This window comes from Carcharodon carcharias, chromosome 15, assembly GCF_017639515.1.
Source record: "Carcharodon carcharias isolate sCarCar2 chromosome 15, sCarCar2.pri, whole genome shotgun sequence".
Lineage (NCBI taxonomy): Eukaryota > Metazoa > Chordata > Chondrichthyes > Lamniformes > Lamnidae > Carcharodon > Carcharodon carcharias.
The window spans coordinates 97,187,690-97,205,029 of record NC_054481.1 but is presented as its reverse complement, the minus strand read 5'-3'; the positions used below and the strand labels follow the sequence as shown (position 1 = coordinate 97,205,029).

The following is a 17,340-nucleotide window of genomic DNA, read 5'->3' as shown; positions in this document are numbered from 1 at the left end:
ATGAACCTTGTTTAATCGTTTCATTGAAATATATTTCTAGAGCCTGACTGTTCTGGGCTTTGCAATATCTTAGAACATCTGATGAAATGATTAAATGCATGTTTATGCCTTCTGCTAGCCCATTAAATATGATAGAGTGCATTTACCCATGACAGTATTGGTAAGTGTGACCATCTCACGGACGCTGTGGAGGTGAAGTCCTGTTTTCACACTGAGGATGCCCTCCATCGTGTTATGAAGCACTACCATGGTGTCAAACAGGAAAAATTCAGAACTGATCTCTCAGCTCAAAACTGGGCATCCCTGAGGCGCTGTGGGTTGTCAGCAGCAGCAGAATTATAATATGCTGCAATCTATAATCCCATTGCCTGGCATATCCCTCACTCGACCATTATCATCAATCCAGAGGACCGACCCTGGTTCAATGAGGAGTGTAGGAAATGGTGCCAGGAGCAGCACCATTCATACCTAAAAATAAAGTGCCAGTCATTTGAAGCTACAACACAGGATTACATGTATGCTAAATATGAAAGCAGCATGCTAGAGATAGAGCTAAGTGATCCTACAATCAAAGGATCATGTAAAACCTCTGCAGTCCTGCCACATCCAGTCATGAATGGTGGTGGACAATTAAATGAATAACAGGAGAAACAGGTTCCAAACATTTTCCCATTATCAATGATGGCAGGGCTCAGCACCTGAATGGGAAAGACAAGGCTGAAGTGTTTGCGTCCATCTTTGGCTGGAAGTTCTGTGTGGACAGTCCATTTCGACCTCCTCCTGAGAACCTAATATCACATATGCCAGTCTTCAATCATTTCCATTCACTCCAAGTAATATTAAGAAATGGCTGAGAGCACTAGGTACAGCAAAGGCTATGAGCTCCAGCAATATCTCAGCTGTAGTGCTCAAGTCTTGTGCTCTGGGACTATTCGCGCCTCTAGCCAAGCTGTTCCAGTACAGCTACAATGCTGGCATCTACCCAGCAAAGTAAAAAATAGCCCAGATTTTTTCTGTCCACAAAAAGCAGACAAGTCCAATCCGACCAGACATCTCCCCATCAGTCTACTATCGATCATCAGCAAAGTGAAGGAAGTTGGTGTTTACAGTGCCATCAAGTGGTACATACTACCAATAACCTGCTCAACAATGGTCATTTTGGGTTCCACTAGGGCCACTCATCTCCAGAGTTCATTACAATCTTGACCTAAACCTGGGAAAAAGAGCTGAATTCTAGAGCTGAGATGAGAGTGACATCAAGGAACCCTAGCAAAATTGGAGTCAGTTGGAATCAGGGGAAAGCTCTCCACTGGTTGGTGTCATACCCAGCACAAAAGAAGATGGTTCTGGTTTTTTGAGGCCAGTCATCTCAGCTCCAGGATATTACTGCAGAAGTTCCCCTGGGCAGCATCCTCAGTTCAATCATCTTCAGCGACCTTCCCTTCATCATAAGATCAGAAATAGGGATCTTTGCTGATGATTGCAGTGTTCAGTTCTATTCAGAAGTTTTGAAATAATGAAATAATATGTGTGTACATATAACAAGCCATGGACAACATTCAGACTCAAGCTGGTAAGTGGCAAATAACATTTGTACAACAGAAGTACAATGACAATCTCCAACAAGAAAGAGTCGTACCACCTCCCCTTGACACTCAACAGCATTACCATTGTGGAATGCCCCACCATCAACATTCTAGGGTTGCCATTGGCCTGAAATGTAACTGGATGAGCCACATAAATACTGTGGCTACAAGAGCAGGTCAAAAAGTAACTCATCTCCTGACTCTTTAGAAGAACAAGAGCATCAGTTGTATTTAAAGAACGCTGTATTCAAGTTCCCCTTCTAGTTAAAACACCACCCTGACTTGGAAATATATCACTGTTCCTTCACCATTGCTGGGTCAAAATCCAGGAATTCCATGCCTAACAGCAATGTAGGAGCAACCATCACCACATGCATTACAGCAGTTCAAGAAAGTGGCTCACCAACACCTTGTCGAGGGAAATTAACGATGGGCAACAAATGCTAAGCCTTACCAGGACACCTTCATCCCATGAACTAATAAAAAACAAAAAGGATTGGGCACGATTTTCAAAATTGTTGTTTTCCTGTGTATGTAAAAATAATTTAGAAATGAATTGAGGCTGTAACCTGCAGCTGTAGGACATCAGTGGTTTGCATCAGGGTGTGGCCAGTACAGTCCAGCTTCAGCTGGGTTTGGTCATGGATTTGTCTCCTGACCGGCCTCCAGGGCCAGGGAGAGAAACCTTGGGTCCCGATGCCTCTCCTCTTTCCGGAGTCCTTATTTTCCACTTAATCCTCCCCCTCAATCATGCATGATATTTTGCCCTCTTTCAAGATTCACTAATCAATTCACCAATCACAGAAAGGTACTAGTAAAATGATAACCCCCATTGTTCGCATCTGGTTACAAATACCATTCGACATTCATGCAGTGTGGGTCATTAATATTAAGAGCAACAACAATATAATGCAGTGTTAGTTTGTGTGCGCCCTATAGGTGATCGCACTGTGACTCTTAAAGTAAAATTTGTATTCTCTGGTTTGTTTATCAACTCTGTGCAATATTATTAATTTGATAGGAAAATATCCTATTAGTTATTTATAATACTGTGCAGATGATAACATTGATTTCAGTGACTACCTCAGCCCTCATTAATGTGTTCTGCATATTGAACCATTTGGACACAGTGACAGTAAATTCACATTTGGGGGAAAGATTCAATACTTGCAATCATGATAAACTGCAAAGATCTTATCCATTCTGTAGAAGAATTTGAAGACTTTCTCCTGCCTGAGTGCATGATATTATTTCACAGATGGGGTGTGATTGGATTCTATTTTATCAGTAATCTGACAAGGTAGAAAGATCAAATGACTCCTGAGCAACAAAGTGGAGTGATTGTAGAACATAGGCCTTCACTGTCAGTGAGAAGCATTGGAGCCCTCAGGTGTCTCTGTGTGACATAACTTTCAAGAGGCCTGTTTCTGTGTTTTCTTGATCAGCAAGTCTGAAGACGCTGCTGATTGCTACTTCTCACTATGAGATATTTTCAATATCTACGATGCAACACAACCTTATTATGATGTTTCCTTTCTTAAAAAACTCAGAAAAATACTAAGCTAGAGTATGATAATGGGTAAGTAGGCAAAAGGACAAGATTGGAGTCAATAGAAATAACTCTTGAGAATCATGTGCAGGATAAAACAGGTTACTGATTCATTATGAGCCCATTACGTGCACCTGTCCTGGCAATTTCACCCCACAAAGCCTGCTCACAGTAAACTTCCATTAGCAACAAAATAAACAGAACAGCCATGATTCCACCCTCTGTTTGCAAGGTAATTATGGATGAGAAAAGCCATCCAGTCCAGCTAATCTCATCCATCCAGAATGACATACGAACATACATATTGGGAACAGGATTAAGTCATTCGGCCCCTCGAGTCTGCTCTGCCATTTGATAACATTGCCTACATTATACTAGTGACTACAACTCAAAAGTATTTAATTGGTTGCAAAACAATTTGAGACATTGTGAAACATTCTGTTTAATATAGGTTTGTCTTTCTTTCTTTCATTTCTTTCATTGCATCTGCATGCAGAGGTCCAATGCTAATTTTCTAAGGATAATTAATCACAGAGAAATCAACTGATGTTAGGAAAATGGATACAAATAAATCACTACATTTACAAAACAATTCAACTCTGTAGCTAATACAATCTTACCATTCTGACTTCTCTGGCACCAACCCACAATATACCATAAATGTCATCTGCCTCTTTTACAATAATGGCATGATCCTCAGGATTTGTTAGTGTGTCAGTTTGTCAGCAGCTTAGGACAAATATAGATTGAATTGTTGATCTGGACTTTTCAGAGAAGAATGATATATTGTACCTAAATTCAGTGTGGCTTTAACTCAAGATCTGGATTGTTTCCCCTTCCCCAGATGCTCTCATAAAAATTGTGTTGTACACCGTGAATTTATAGCCTAAAATGAAAAAATGCAATTAATGAATAAAAAACTCCAATGGCAAAAAGGAGCGACACCCCCACCTCATGCCAGCCACCTCTACCACCTTCCCTTCCCAATCCTCCTAATCTCTTCCCCACCCCACTCTGCAACCTCTTACCCACCCCTACAACACATCCAAGCCCCTCACCCCTCCAACATTCCTCCAGCTTCCCCCACCCCTCCAACTCCCCTCAACCCCCACCCTTTCAAACCCCCCCCACTTCCCACCCCTCTGACCTCCCCCCACCCCTAACCCCCAACCATTTGCACCTCACCACCCAGATTCCCCCCCACCCCCAACATCCAATTACATTGGTTCTGAAAGAGACATTTCACTTTCCATTATTGAAGCAAAAACTCAATTGCTGCATTGTTGCTGTTGACCTTCAGATAGCTCTGTGGTTTCCTGGCAGGCTTTTCAAAAAAAAATCGGAACCATGAAGTTGCCAGAAGCTGGGAAGCAGCAGCACATCAACTCAGTGAAATTGGCCTGACCAGCTTTAAAAAGATCGGAACTCTCAGCCAGAGTCTTGATTTTTTTAAAAGTCGGTCTTTCAGGTCTGCAGCTTTGTCTCTGGCTGCTCAGGCTGGGGCACAACAAGAAACTCCATTGAGAGCAACAAGCCTGGGCCCCCCTACCCACTGGACCCCAGGGTTTGACACCATCTATACCCTCCTTTTTCTGAGTCTGTCAGCCTCTCGCCTTCCACCCCTGCCACATAAACTACAGTTCGTTTAAAACTCTGCTACCTATGTCCTGACTCACACAAAGTTCCAATCACCTGTCGCCCCTGTGCTCACTGAACTAGATTGGCTACTGGCCCGGTAATGCCTCAGATTTAAAATTCTGCTCCTTGTGTTCAAATCCCTCTATGGTTTCTCCCCTCCCGATCTCTGTAACGCCCTCTTTATCTATACTACCCTCTGAGACATCTCACCTCAAACTCTGGTTTCATGTGCATTCCCCTCTTCCTTCTGCACTGGTGCAAGTTGTTAATTGACTTTGGTGGTAGCACTTCCCTGGTGGCACTGTTCAATTAGATGAGGCCATTTTATATTAATGTCTGTGAGATATTTGGGGCACTAGTCCCTAATGTGCAGGTCTCGCACTGTCAATTGCAAACTTATTGTAAAACTAGCAAAACTTGCAAGAACAGCAAAATCTTTTCTCACTTCCAAATAATAGTGAGCTACCCAAAAGTAGAGTATCAACATTCCAGAAAATGGTTTTATCGATGTACAACAACAGAAATCATGTGCTAGTAAAGAAGGAGCTTGTACTTGTATAGGACCTTTCACATCCCACAGTGCTTCACAGCCAACGAAGTACCTTTGAAGGATAGTCACTGCTGTACTGTAGGAAAACTCATATAATCTCCAACAATGTGTCTCTTTTTCCTGTAATGGGGGGTAGATGGAACTTTAACACTCCATCTGAAAGGAGATATTGCAATGAACCCTCAGTCCTGAATTGTTGTCTAGATTGTGCAGTGGGGCTTGAACCCATTACCTTTTGACTCTGAAGCTAGAGTGTTACCACTGAGGCAAGGCTTACAAGTTAGAAAGTTGATAAACATAGAATTCTGCTCACTGTGCAACGACTGATCATTGGAGAGCCCAAGATTGAAGTAAGTAAACTAATCTCATGGATTCCTGCAGCATCCCAAGGACTGGACTTTAAAAACCTATGCCTTAAAGAGTGCCCAAGTTTCCTTATCAATACCAATGGAGCCTCACAGGCTAGATATATAATTTAAATCCATGACAGAAGCAGAATCCATGCTTTAAAAAGAAAGGTAGATTTGCACTTCAACTTCAATGCTGTACCTGTGTTTTATTGTTATATTTTTGTTTAATTGGGCCAGATTTTCCCCCTGTCGGGGGCAAAGCTGAAGTGCTTGCATACGCAGGCGTGCCTCTGATCGGCGCCCCCAATTGGGGGCGCAGCGCCATTTTACGTGGGTGCGCCAACTAAGGCCTGCCCAGCATGACGTCCTCACGGAAGCACTATGCGCTCCCTGTGCAGGCGGGAGGGAGGGGGGTGAATCGCTAAACCTGAGAGTGCGCTCTTTTGTACATGTACACGAAAGAGCACATTCATCTCTGTGAGGCTAAGTGCTGTCAAAAATATTAAAAATAGAAAAAAAAAATCCCTGACATGTCCCCTCATGTGACACTGTCACATGAGTTGGGACATGTCCATAATTTTTTTAAAAACTTTAATAAAATTTTTTAAAACCTACATGAAACCCCATCCCGCCCATGGATGAGGTTTCATGCTTTTTCTAATTCCCGCCAGGGCCCCTGGCCTGCCCGCCAACCTTATGGTTGGATGGACAGGTCCATTAATTAGTTAAAAGCTAAAAGCTGCGGATGCTGGAAATCCAAAACAAAAACAATCATAAAAATAAAAATACCTGAAAAAATTCAGCAGGTCTGACAGCGTCTGCGGAGAGGAACACAGTTAATGTTTCGAGTCTGTATGAGTCTTCAACAGAACACATTAATTAGTTAATCGACTCTGTCAATGGCCTCAATTAGCCATTGACAAATCGGCGGGCACACAGCTGATTTTGCTGCGCCCCCACCTACCTGAAAACTTAAATGGGGCACTTGGGGAGTTCCGCCTTTCATCACCGTGCGTCATTTTACACGTCGGCGAGCGGGTCCCACCCCCCCCCCTCCCCCCCACCGTCTCGTCGACGGGAAAATCCTGCCCATTATTATGAAAAAGAAAACTTTATATAGTGCCTTTCACAATCTCAGGATCGGAAAGCATTTTACAGCAAATGATGTACTTTTGAAGTGTAGTTACTGTTGTAATATAGGAAACACGTTAACCAATTTATGCAAAGCAAGCTTCCACAAGCAGCAATGAGATCATGACCAGATAACCTGTTTTAGTGATATCGGTTGTGGGATAAATATTGACCAGGACACCAAAGAGAACTCCTCTGCTCTCCCCCAAAACAGTGCTTTGGGATAATGGAAATGGATTGAATGGATAAATATTTGAAAACGAACATTTTAAAAGGGTTATAGGAAATAGGTAGCAGGAGTGATGGGCTATTACAGAGAGTAAGCACCGCCCTGATTAGTGAAATGACCTCCTGTGTTGTAACTATGATCCCATGTTCTTATTAATCTGCATAAATTAGCAGATATTGATACCAATTGATAACAGCATGAAGAACAGCACTTTACAAACCTCCAGGTCCACAATGCTCAAACTGGGCAAATCAGCCAGTAAGAAATATAAGGGCAAATAGAATGGAGTTATGTGGGTTAGACGATTCAGATTGCCAAGGGTTCAGCTTCTGCAGTGCTGGCTTTAAAGTATAATCTGAATTAGATTCTTCAAAAAAAATTCTGTCAATTGGTTGTTACAGTTCCTATGGGCAGAATTTTGCCCTTGATGGGCGAGTGGGCCCGACCGACTCGGCGGCAGGCGGGCAGCCGATCGCCGCTGCCGAAATGGGCCCCGCCGCTATTTTAAGTGGGTGGGTCAATTAAGGCCCGCCCAGCGTGTCACCTGACGGGAAGCACTATGTGCTTCCTGTGCAGGTGGGGGGGCGATTCCCCAACTGCCAGAGTGCATTGTTTCACGCATGTGCATGAAAGAGTAAACTTCTCCCTGAGGCAGATCGTTGAAACTCTGTGAAAGTCTAAAAATAGAAAAATTTAAAAATCATTAACATGCCCCCTCATGTGGAAATGGCACTCGAGATGGAACATGTTAGTGAAGAACACACTTTATTAAAAATTTTTAAACCCAATATCAAACCTAATCCCGCCACTGGATGAGTTTTGTAAAAAAATCACTTACCCGCCTGCACGTTGGGCCCGTGCGCTGACCTGAAGTTCACATGAGCCCCTCAAAATCCTGGAGAGTTAATGGCCTTAACAAGGCCTTTAATTAATGACGGGCATTAATAATGGTTTGATATTGGGTCTAAAAATTTTTAATAAAGTGTGTTCTTCACTAACATGTTCCATCTCGAGTGCCATTTCCACATGAGGGGGCATATTAATGATTTTTAAATTTTTCTATTTTTAGACTTTCACAGAGTTTCAACGATCTGCCTCAGGGAGAAGTACACTCTTTCGCGCACATAGCACTGCATAGCGCGCCCGCCAACTGAAATATCACGATGCCGTGCGCTGACGTCGGGACACTCACGCAATGTCAGCGCGCAACATTTTAAGCGCTGGCATGCGGACTCCGCCACCCACACGCCAGCCAGAAGATTCTGCCCTATATCTATCAAACAGAGCCTGTTGCTGTTCATATGCTGTGATTCTATTAAATGTGTGTATTTCATTATATTAACTCAGAGTTGAAGGGAGATTGAAATGAGTATGTCACGTTGAATGGAGGAATTGACAAGATGATTGCAAAATATTAATGAAAAGACTTTTATAAGTGATTCAATCTCACTTGTGATGACAAACGAGTTTATCGGGTTTTTTGGAAAAGGATTAGTTTCGCTAAGGAAACTGTATAAAGATGAAACAATGATGAACACTCAAGGTTGTCATCCAAAAATTTTGATGAATCTCAAAATGTAGAAAAACTAGGCCCACAAAGCAGCAGCAAAGCACCTTGTTAAATTATAAACTTATGCAGGGACGAGGTTATTGAATGGAGGGGAGGTGAAGTGTCAGGTGAAGTCAGCCAGCCCCAACTATAACTGTTACAAATTTCAAGCGCCAGATCAGTGATGTCAGTCACTCCCTTTGGTTTTAGCACCTAATTCATATGAGAATTTACCCTTGCTGTCTTATATCAAGTTGTGGAGTAGTAGAACCCAAGAGCGTAACAATGAAACTCTCTTAGGATGAGGACCAGATTTCTGTGTCTTATGCATCTGTACTCCTTCAGTATCTGAAGTCAGACCAAATTAACACTGGGTGAAACAAAGTTCAGTTCAACTCACAAGCAGCTTTATTCCATGATGCAAAACACGCAACCTTCCCCCTCCCCTCCAGTGAGATTGTTGAGAGTTGCTTGATATAAATTGGCACATAAATTCCGTATCATGTGATGTCAGGCCCAGGTCAACCTCATGATTCAATAATTTGAGCTCTGGTCTGTGTTCAGATAGGTGGGATACTACATTTGATCCGAGTCATCCAGTTGTGGAGAGGAAAGTCAGCCAGATTTTCCATTCCTAATCATTATCCTGTGAACTATGTAGGTATCTTTTAAAGACTGGCTCATCTGTAATGCCATGAAGTTGAATAGTTTTCTGAAAATCATTGGCCTGAATTTTATCTTTGCTGGGCGCACACAATTGGCAGGCCCGGGAGCGGTCGGGAAACTGGCCCTCAGCTGCGATCAGCCCCCGACCATGATTTCACACTGGCTGACCAATTAACGGCCAACCAGTGTGAAATACGCGCTGAAAAGCTCACTGCTGCCAGCTGAGGACGGACAATGACATTTCCACGGGTGTAGGTAAGCACTGTGAGAAAGTTGCCTAAAGGCAGACAGCTGCCTCAGGGAGCTACAGACCTGAAAATGCTAAAATAAAGGTTTAAAAAGCTACAAAAAATGTCCATGCCTCATAATCAATCACCTGAAAATATAGCTGATAAAAATGCTGTCCACGGATATTTTATTTTAATTTCATAATGGAAATTTCATCCCACCCTTGGATGAGATTTGATGAAAAATGCAAAGGGTGCCTGACCAAATCGCCCATCCGCCTACTATAAGGTTGGACGCACCATGAAAAATCGGAGACAATCGTGCTGTTAATGAGCTTAATTACTGTCTTAATTATCAGCTGATGCTCTTCCAACTTTTGTGCGTGCCTGCCAAGCGTGCCTGTCTTCTCGCATGATTTTACACCCACTTGGGTCGGGCGCACACCCGCCTGTGGGTTGTAAAATTCAGCCCATTGTCTGGATTCACACTTGAAACTTGGCCACTTGGGTGTGACTGCTGCCGCCCATGGGCTGCTTCCAAGAAAGTTTTGTGAGTTTCAGGAGAGATAGAGATACCTAATCGGTGCCAGAATGAGCAACTAAACTGTCTGATGCTTAGCAGCAATTATTTTATCAATAAAGAGATTATTTTCAGTTAGTACAAGGTACAGAACAGCAAATCATCGGGCCATGTTTGTTCAGAAAGCAGGACGTTTTTAATGCAAAAGAAGGGAACATTACAAGCAAAGATCTAGGGCAAAATAACTGTAGCCCAAAGCATTGTTGGGATTGAAAAGGATATTTTTTTAATTCATTCACGAGATACGGGCTTCGCTGGCTGGGCCAGCATTAATTGCCCATCCCTAGTTGCCCTCGAGAAGGTGGTGGTGAGCTGTCTTCTTGAACTGCTACAGTCCATGTGGTATAGGTACACCCACAGTGCTATTAGGAAGGGAGTTCCAGGATTTTGACCCAGTGACAGTGAAGGAACAACGATATATTTCCAAGTCAGGATGGTGAGTGGCTTGGAGGGGAGCTTCCGGGTGGTGATGTTCCCATCTATCTGCTACCCTTGTCCTTCTAGATGGTAGTGGTCATGGGTTTGGAAGGTGCTGTCTAAGGAGCCTTGGTGAATTCCTGCAGTGCTTCTTGTAGATGGTACACACTGCTGCTACTGTGTGTTATGGTGGACAGAGTGAGTGTTTGTGGATGTGGTGCCAATCAAGCAGCTTTGTCCTGGACGATGTCAAGCTTCTTGAGTAATGTGGGAGTGCACTCATCCAGGAAAGTGGGGAGTATTCCATCACACTCCTGACTTGTGCCTTGTCGATGGTGGACAGGCTTTGGGGAGTCAGGAGGTGAGTTACTCATTGCACAATTCCTAGCCTCTGACCTCCTCTTGTAGCCACAGTAGTTATATGGCTTGTCCAGTTCGGTTTCTGGTTACTGGTAACCCCCAAGGTGTTGATAGTGGGGGATTCAGTGATGGTAATACCATTGAACATCAAGGGGCGATAGTTGGATTCTCTCTTGTTGCAGATGCCATTGCCTGTCACTTGCATGGCATGAATGTTATTTGCCACTTGTCAGTCTAACTTGGATATTATCCAGTCTTGCTGCATTTGGACATGGACTGCTTCAGTATCTGAGGAGTCATGAACGGTGCTGAATATTGTGCAATCATCAGCGAACATCCTCACTTCTGACCTTATGATGGAGGAAGTCATTGATGAAGCAGCTGAAGATGGTTGGGCTGAGGACATTACTATCAAGAGCTCCTATGTCCTGGAGTTGAAATGACTGACATCCAGCAACCACAACCATTTTCCTTTGTGCTAGGTATGACTCCAACCAGTGAAGTGTTTTCCCCCTGATTTCCATTGACTCCAGTTTTCCTCAGGCTTCTTAATGCTACACTCAATCAAATGCTGCCTTGATGTCAAGGGCAGTCACTCTCACCTCACCTCAGGAGTTCAGCTCTTTCATCCATGTTTGAACCAAGGCTATCATGAGGTCAGGAGCTGAGTGGTCCTGATGGAATACAAACTGGGCGTCAGTGAGCAAGTTATTGCTAAGCAAGTGCCGCTTGAAAGCACTTTTGATGACCTTTTCCATTACTTTACTGATGATGGAGAGTAGACTGATGGGGTGGTAATTGGCCAGGTTGGATTTGTCCTGCTTTTTGTGTACAGGACAAGCAATTTTCCACATAACCAAATAGATGCCAGTGTTGTAGCTGTACTGTAACAGCTTGGCAAGTTCTGGAGCATAAGTTTTCAGTACTATTGCCAGAATATTGTCAGAGCCCATAGCCTTTGCAGTATCTAGTGCCTTCAGCCATTTCTTGATATCACATTGAGTGAATCAAATTGGCTGAAGACTGGCATCTGTGATGCTGAGGACTTCTGGAGGAGGCCGAGACGGACCATTCACTCGGCACTTCTGGCTGAAGATTGTTGCAAATGCTTCAGCCTTATCTTTTTCACTGATGTGCTGGGCTCCTCCATCATTGAGGATGGGGATATTTGTGGAGCCTCTCCCCCTAGTGAGTTGTTTAATTGTCCACCACCATTCACAACTGGATGTGACAGGACTTCAGAGTTTAGATCTGATCTGTTGGTTGTGGGATCGCTTAGCCCTGTCTAACACTTGCTGCTTATGCTGTTTGGCACTCAAGTAGTCCTGCATTATAGCTTCACCAGGTTGACTCCTCATTTTAGGTATGCCTGGCATGCCCTCCTGCACTCTTCATTGAACCAGTGTTGATCCCCTGGCTTGATGGTAATGTTAGAGTGGGGGATATGCTGGGCCATGTGGTTACAGATTGTGTTCAAGTACAATTCTGCTAATGCTGCTGATGGCCCACAGAGCCTCATGTTCGAAACCTATCTCATTTAGCACAATGGTAGTGCCGCACAACATATTAACATCATAGTAACTTGGATGCTTTGAATTGTGAATCGAAAGGCGGAATAGGTTTGTGATATACGTAAGTGTTAAACAGTTGCTTAGCAAAACCGTTCTTCCCATCAGCTGATTATATTGTATTGCATCTAATATACAAATGTTGGAAAGCATTTCCCTTTCCTGCCACATAGCCAGAAAGGTTTGATGATGTATTACTTATTCTCTGATAGCACTGGGAAGGAAAAATTGGATTCATGTAATTTTTTAATTGTTTAATGTTTGGAAATATGATAATGCCATATTCATAGGATTCAGTTGATTAGAAAGGCATTCAAGGTCTTTCACCTAATGGGCTTCAGGGATAGTCAGCTACAGCATTGGATCCTCAGTGTTTGTACCTGAAAGTATTGTGTTGACCATAATGTACTCTTACCCCTAAATGGTGGAAATATTGTACAATGCAATCAAACATTTCTCAAGTCTTAACTCAGCAGAGAATATAAATAGATCATCTACCACAATTCTCAATAAATTGCATCCAACTTTGTTTCTTGTGAATTATAACTAACCTGTTATAGACCACCAATTAATCTACTACTCATTGTTGACAATGCCATTTCCCACTGATGTAACAATACGATCAAGTGGAATTAAGAAGTGGAATTTAGTCAGTCAATAGGTGTACTAGTCACTGATTCATTCAATTGTGATGTGTTGGATAGTGATTGCACTACACCAGTGTGTGGAATAGATTGGTTAAAATGTTATTTAGACTCACTGGACTGAAGTTTCCCCTCATTGGGGGGGATGTTGATGGGCGGGCACATACGGGCGCATTCCCAATCGGCACCCCCAATCGGAGGCGCGGCGCCATTTTATGTGGGCGGGCCAATTAAGGCCCGCCTAGCATGACATTCGCACAGAAGCACTATGCATTCCCTGTGCAGGCGTGGGGGAATCCCAAAATCACGAAAGAGCGCACTCATTTCCCTGAGGCTAACTGCTGTCTCAGGGAGATCGGCTGCACATGTGAAAAAGACAAAAATAGAAAAATAAAATTTCCCTTACATGTCCCCTCATGTCACATAAGTTGGGACATGTCCATAAGTTTTACAAAATCTTTATTAAAATTTTTTAAAGCCTACATGAAACCTCATCCATTGGCGGGATGAGGTTTCATGTTTTTCTACTTCCCGCCGGGGTTCCTGGCCTGCCCGCCAACCTTAAGGTTGGACGGGCAGGTCCTTTAATTACTTAATTGATCTTGTCAATGGCCCCAACTGGCCATTGACAGGTCAGTGGGCACGCAGCTGATTTTGCTGCACCCCCGCCTTCCTGAAAATTTAAATTAGGCGCGGTGACATCAGGCATTGCCCCCGGCATCACCGTGCGTCATTTTCTTCATCGGCGAGCGGGTCCCGCCCCCGCTCACTGACTCATAAAATTCTGCCCACTCAGTTGTAAGGATCAAAATAAGGTCAGAAAATATGAAAGTTCTACTTGTTTCAGGTTTGGGGAATGACAACAAATTGAGGTAATTGCAAAGAATGGTGAGTCCATACAAAATAAGTGGAGTAAGTCACCTTATCAGTATAGCTGTAGTCTCTAGTGAGAAGCTCTTGCTGCTGAGCCAGCTTTCCATGAAAAAGGCACAAATGAAACTGGGCACGGAACATGATAAAGCAATTGTTTTTTGAAAGTCAGTAGATCTACAGTTTACCTAATCAAGGGATCATTGCATCCCCTTAGCATACCTGGCATTTTTAATCAGAATGTTAAAGAAGTGTTGGTAACATTAGATGATAGGAATTTGAGAGAGAAGAAGCAAATTGCCAAATTGATAAGTACGCAACACTCATTGAAGAGATTAGTGAAAAGTGTGATGCATGTATAAAGTATCTGAGGACACCATCACAGCCTATTTTAAGTCTTCATTAGCTTGAAACTTTAATGAGGTAATGGATTTTAAAATGTGGGACAAGGGGAGGAATATTTTCATTTTACATTTTGTAGACATGGGATACAATCTTCTGTTCGGTGTGCAGGGGCGGGCCCCACACGCCGATGAGTAAAATGACATGCGGTGACATCGGGTATGTGTCCCGATGTCACTGCACGTCATTCCGATTTTTTGTTTGACGGGCACGTATCGGAGTCAGCTGCGCACCCGCCAAACTGTCAAAGGCCTGTTAACGCCATTAATAAACTAATTAAGCAATTTGACAGGGCTGCCCATCCAACCTTAAGGTTGGCAGGCAGGCAAAGAGCCCAGGCGGCCTTCGCATTTTTCATGAAACCTCATTCATGGGCAGGATGAGGTTTCGTGTAGGGTTTATTAAACTAATAAATATTTATTAAACATTTGATAAACATGCCCCAGCTCATGTGACACTGTCACATGAAGGGATATATGTAAATGATTTTTAACTTTTTTTATTTTGAGGTTTGAACTTTACTTTAATCTCCCTGAGGCAGCTCTGTGCCTCAGGGGGATTTCTGCGCTCTTTCACACAAAAAGAGGCCCCGACTCTCGCTCCTTCCCCCGCCCGCACAGGTAACGCTGAGCGCTACTGGGCACACATCAAGCTGGATGGGCCTTCATTGGCCCGCCCACATAAAATGGCGGCGTGCAGCCGATCACAGGCAGCAATCGGCTCCGCGCCCACTCCCAACCGGCCCGCTTGACAGGGAGAAAATTCTTCCCATGGCAACCAGGCTCAGTCTTTCCACAGTAATGCATGCTAGAAACAAAATCATGGAAAAATGGATAGAGGCCAATAGGGAGCACTGGCTAAATTTCTGACTGACAATAAGAGTAATTTGCCATTGACGAGTTTAGAGACATGCAAAAATATAAATATTGTGTTTATGATCACCCCAGCTAAAAGTCCTTTCAGCAATGGACTCTGTGAAATAAATCAGACAGTGAACAATGAGATGCTCCACAAGACCTTAGCCAATCAACCAAACTACAAGCTAACAACTGCCCTGGCATTGGACGTCCATGCAAATAATGCACTTCAGATGGTTGGGGCGGTGTTATTGTTCTTATCTGTTGGGCTATGGGAGGAATCCAAAAATAGACTCAGTGCTGTGAGATAATCCCCTAGCCCTAGAAGGGACTACAATAACCATTATTCCATTTTATCTGCACATTTGAATGCATTACACGCAGGGAGCAGGGCATTCATGAAGGCAGAGGTTTAGGAGAAAATTCTGAAAGCTCTGTGGCATTACAAAAGACTGTCCAAGATAAACTTTAATCCTGGGAATTTAGTATGCTATAAACAAGAGGGACAGGAAGAGTTGAAATATCCTAATAAAGTGATAGAGTGTGATGGGAGGATAATGATTCTTCAAAGTGATAGTCAAACTACTAAAGTCCATTCACTTCAGTCAATTGAGATTGATTACAAACTTTCAGAATCTGAGGAAATAATAGAAGGCAATGAGGCACCCTGTACTTCACATACTCATACTCAGATGTTTGATAGTTATGAGGAACAGGATATGGTAGATAAGGGGCTGGAAGGCAATACGAAAATGATACCAATGCACAGACCTGGGCTATGGTATCCAAAGGACCTAGATTGCCTAGAGCCGGTTCAAGGGTGATATACATACCAGAAGGGTCCAGTGAAAGGAGGGATGCAACTGTTGCAGGGAGAGCAGGGAAATCTATTGGCAAGTTCAGGCATTGGCTGAATGTCCAAGATTATGAACAAGAGGTATGATCTATTGACTGGCAAAAAGAGCTGAAACAATTGAAAGCAATAAAATACAGTACGAGTTCTCATACAGGACCAGGGAGTGACTGTTGCACTAGCAAATAATTATGCATTATTAGTAGAACCTCTGATCATGGGAGGGAGCAATCCTGTAGCAGTTGTCCAGAAAGAGGGCAAGTAAAGTCTATAACAAAAACAAAAATACCTGGAAAAACTCAGCAGGTCTGATAGCATCTGCAGAGAGGAATACAATTTACGTTTTTTGCTTTTATCTAAGTAAGTAAGGGCCATAGCTTGACTAGGTTATGCAAGAGAACAAGGACTACAGAACAATCTTGGAACACTGCTAGAATTAAAAACCCTTATGGCCGGGAAGTTTTGGTGGCTGCCAACAAATTAGAAGATAAATTAATAAGAGAGGCAAAATAAAGAATTGGATAGTTGGAAGGAATTTGGTGTCTACTCTGAAGTGCCAAATAACAGACAGCCAGCCTTATCACAGATGGAAAAAGTACTCCCAGATGGGACATGTATGTCTAAAATGAGACTCGTGGCTCGGAGTTTCGAGAGAGACTTGGAGATCAAGATATTAGAGTGGACACCCCACAGTAGGAAAAGTAATTCTGAAAATTTTCTTAGCTCTGTTGGTCACATATTTTGAGAATGTAGGTCAATTGATATAAAAGCCACACTTTTGCAGGGTGAAAATTTCAGAGAGAAGTATTTTTGAAACCAACTAAAGAGGCAAGCATTATAGAAGGGAAACTGTGGAAATTTAAAAATGTGTTTATGATTGAATGACGCATCGAGTGTATGGTATTTCTCGGCTGGGTCTATCTTGCAGAAATTAGGCTGTATGCACTTGAAAGCAAATCCAACGATGTTCTACTGGTACCACAAAAGGATACTTTCAGGCATCTTTATGATTCATGTCAATGATTTTCTATGGGGAGTTCCGTGGAATTTGTGCAATTTGTTATAGATAAGATAAAAGGAGAATTTAAGATTGGAAGTCAGGCTTCGGGAACCTTTAGGCTTAGACATTAAGCAGAATAGTTTGGGAGTAACGTTGAATCAGCAATCTAGTCTCAAAAGTGTTACTCATATCCTGATAAATCATGCTAGGTTGTCACAGAAAGACGATTTTGTATCTCAAGAAGCTGGCAGTTAAGAAGCTAGATTGGACAGTTAAATTGGCTATATACTCAGACAAGACCCAATGCTAGGTTT

The 17,340-nt window shown here is 42.9% G+C and overlaps 1 protein-coding gene across 1 annotated transcript in view; it reads left to right on the top strand.

Moving 5' to 3' along the window:
* Window positions 1-17,340, top strand: part of disp3 (dispatched RND transporter family member 3) — a 753,445-nt gene that overhangs the window by 574,156 nt on the left and 161,949 nt on the right. Inside the window, exon 14 of the mRNA XM_041207440.1 lies at window positions 2,200-2,214. Coding sequence (XP_041063374.1) covers window positions 2,200-2,214 — 15 coding nt within the window. The remainder of the gene's footprint in view (window positions 1-2,199; window positions 2,215-17,340) is intronic.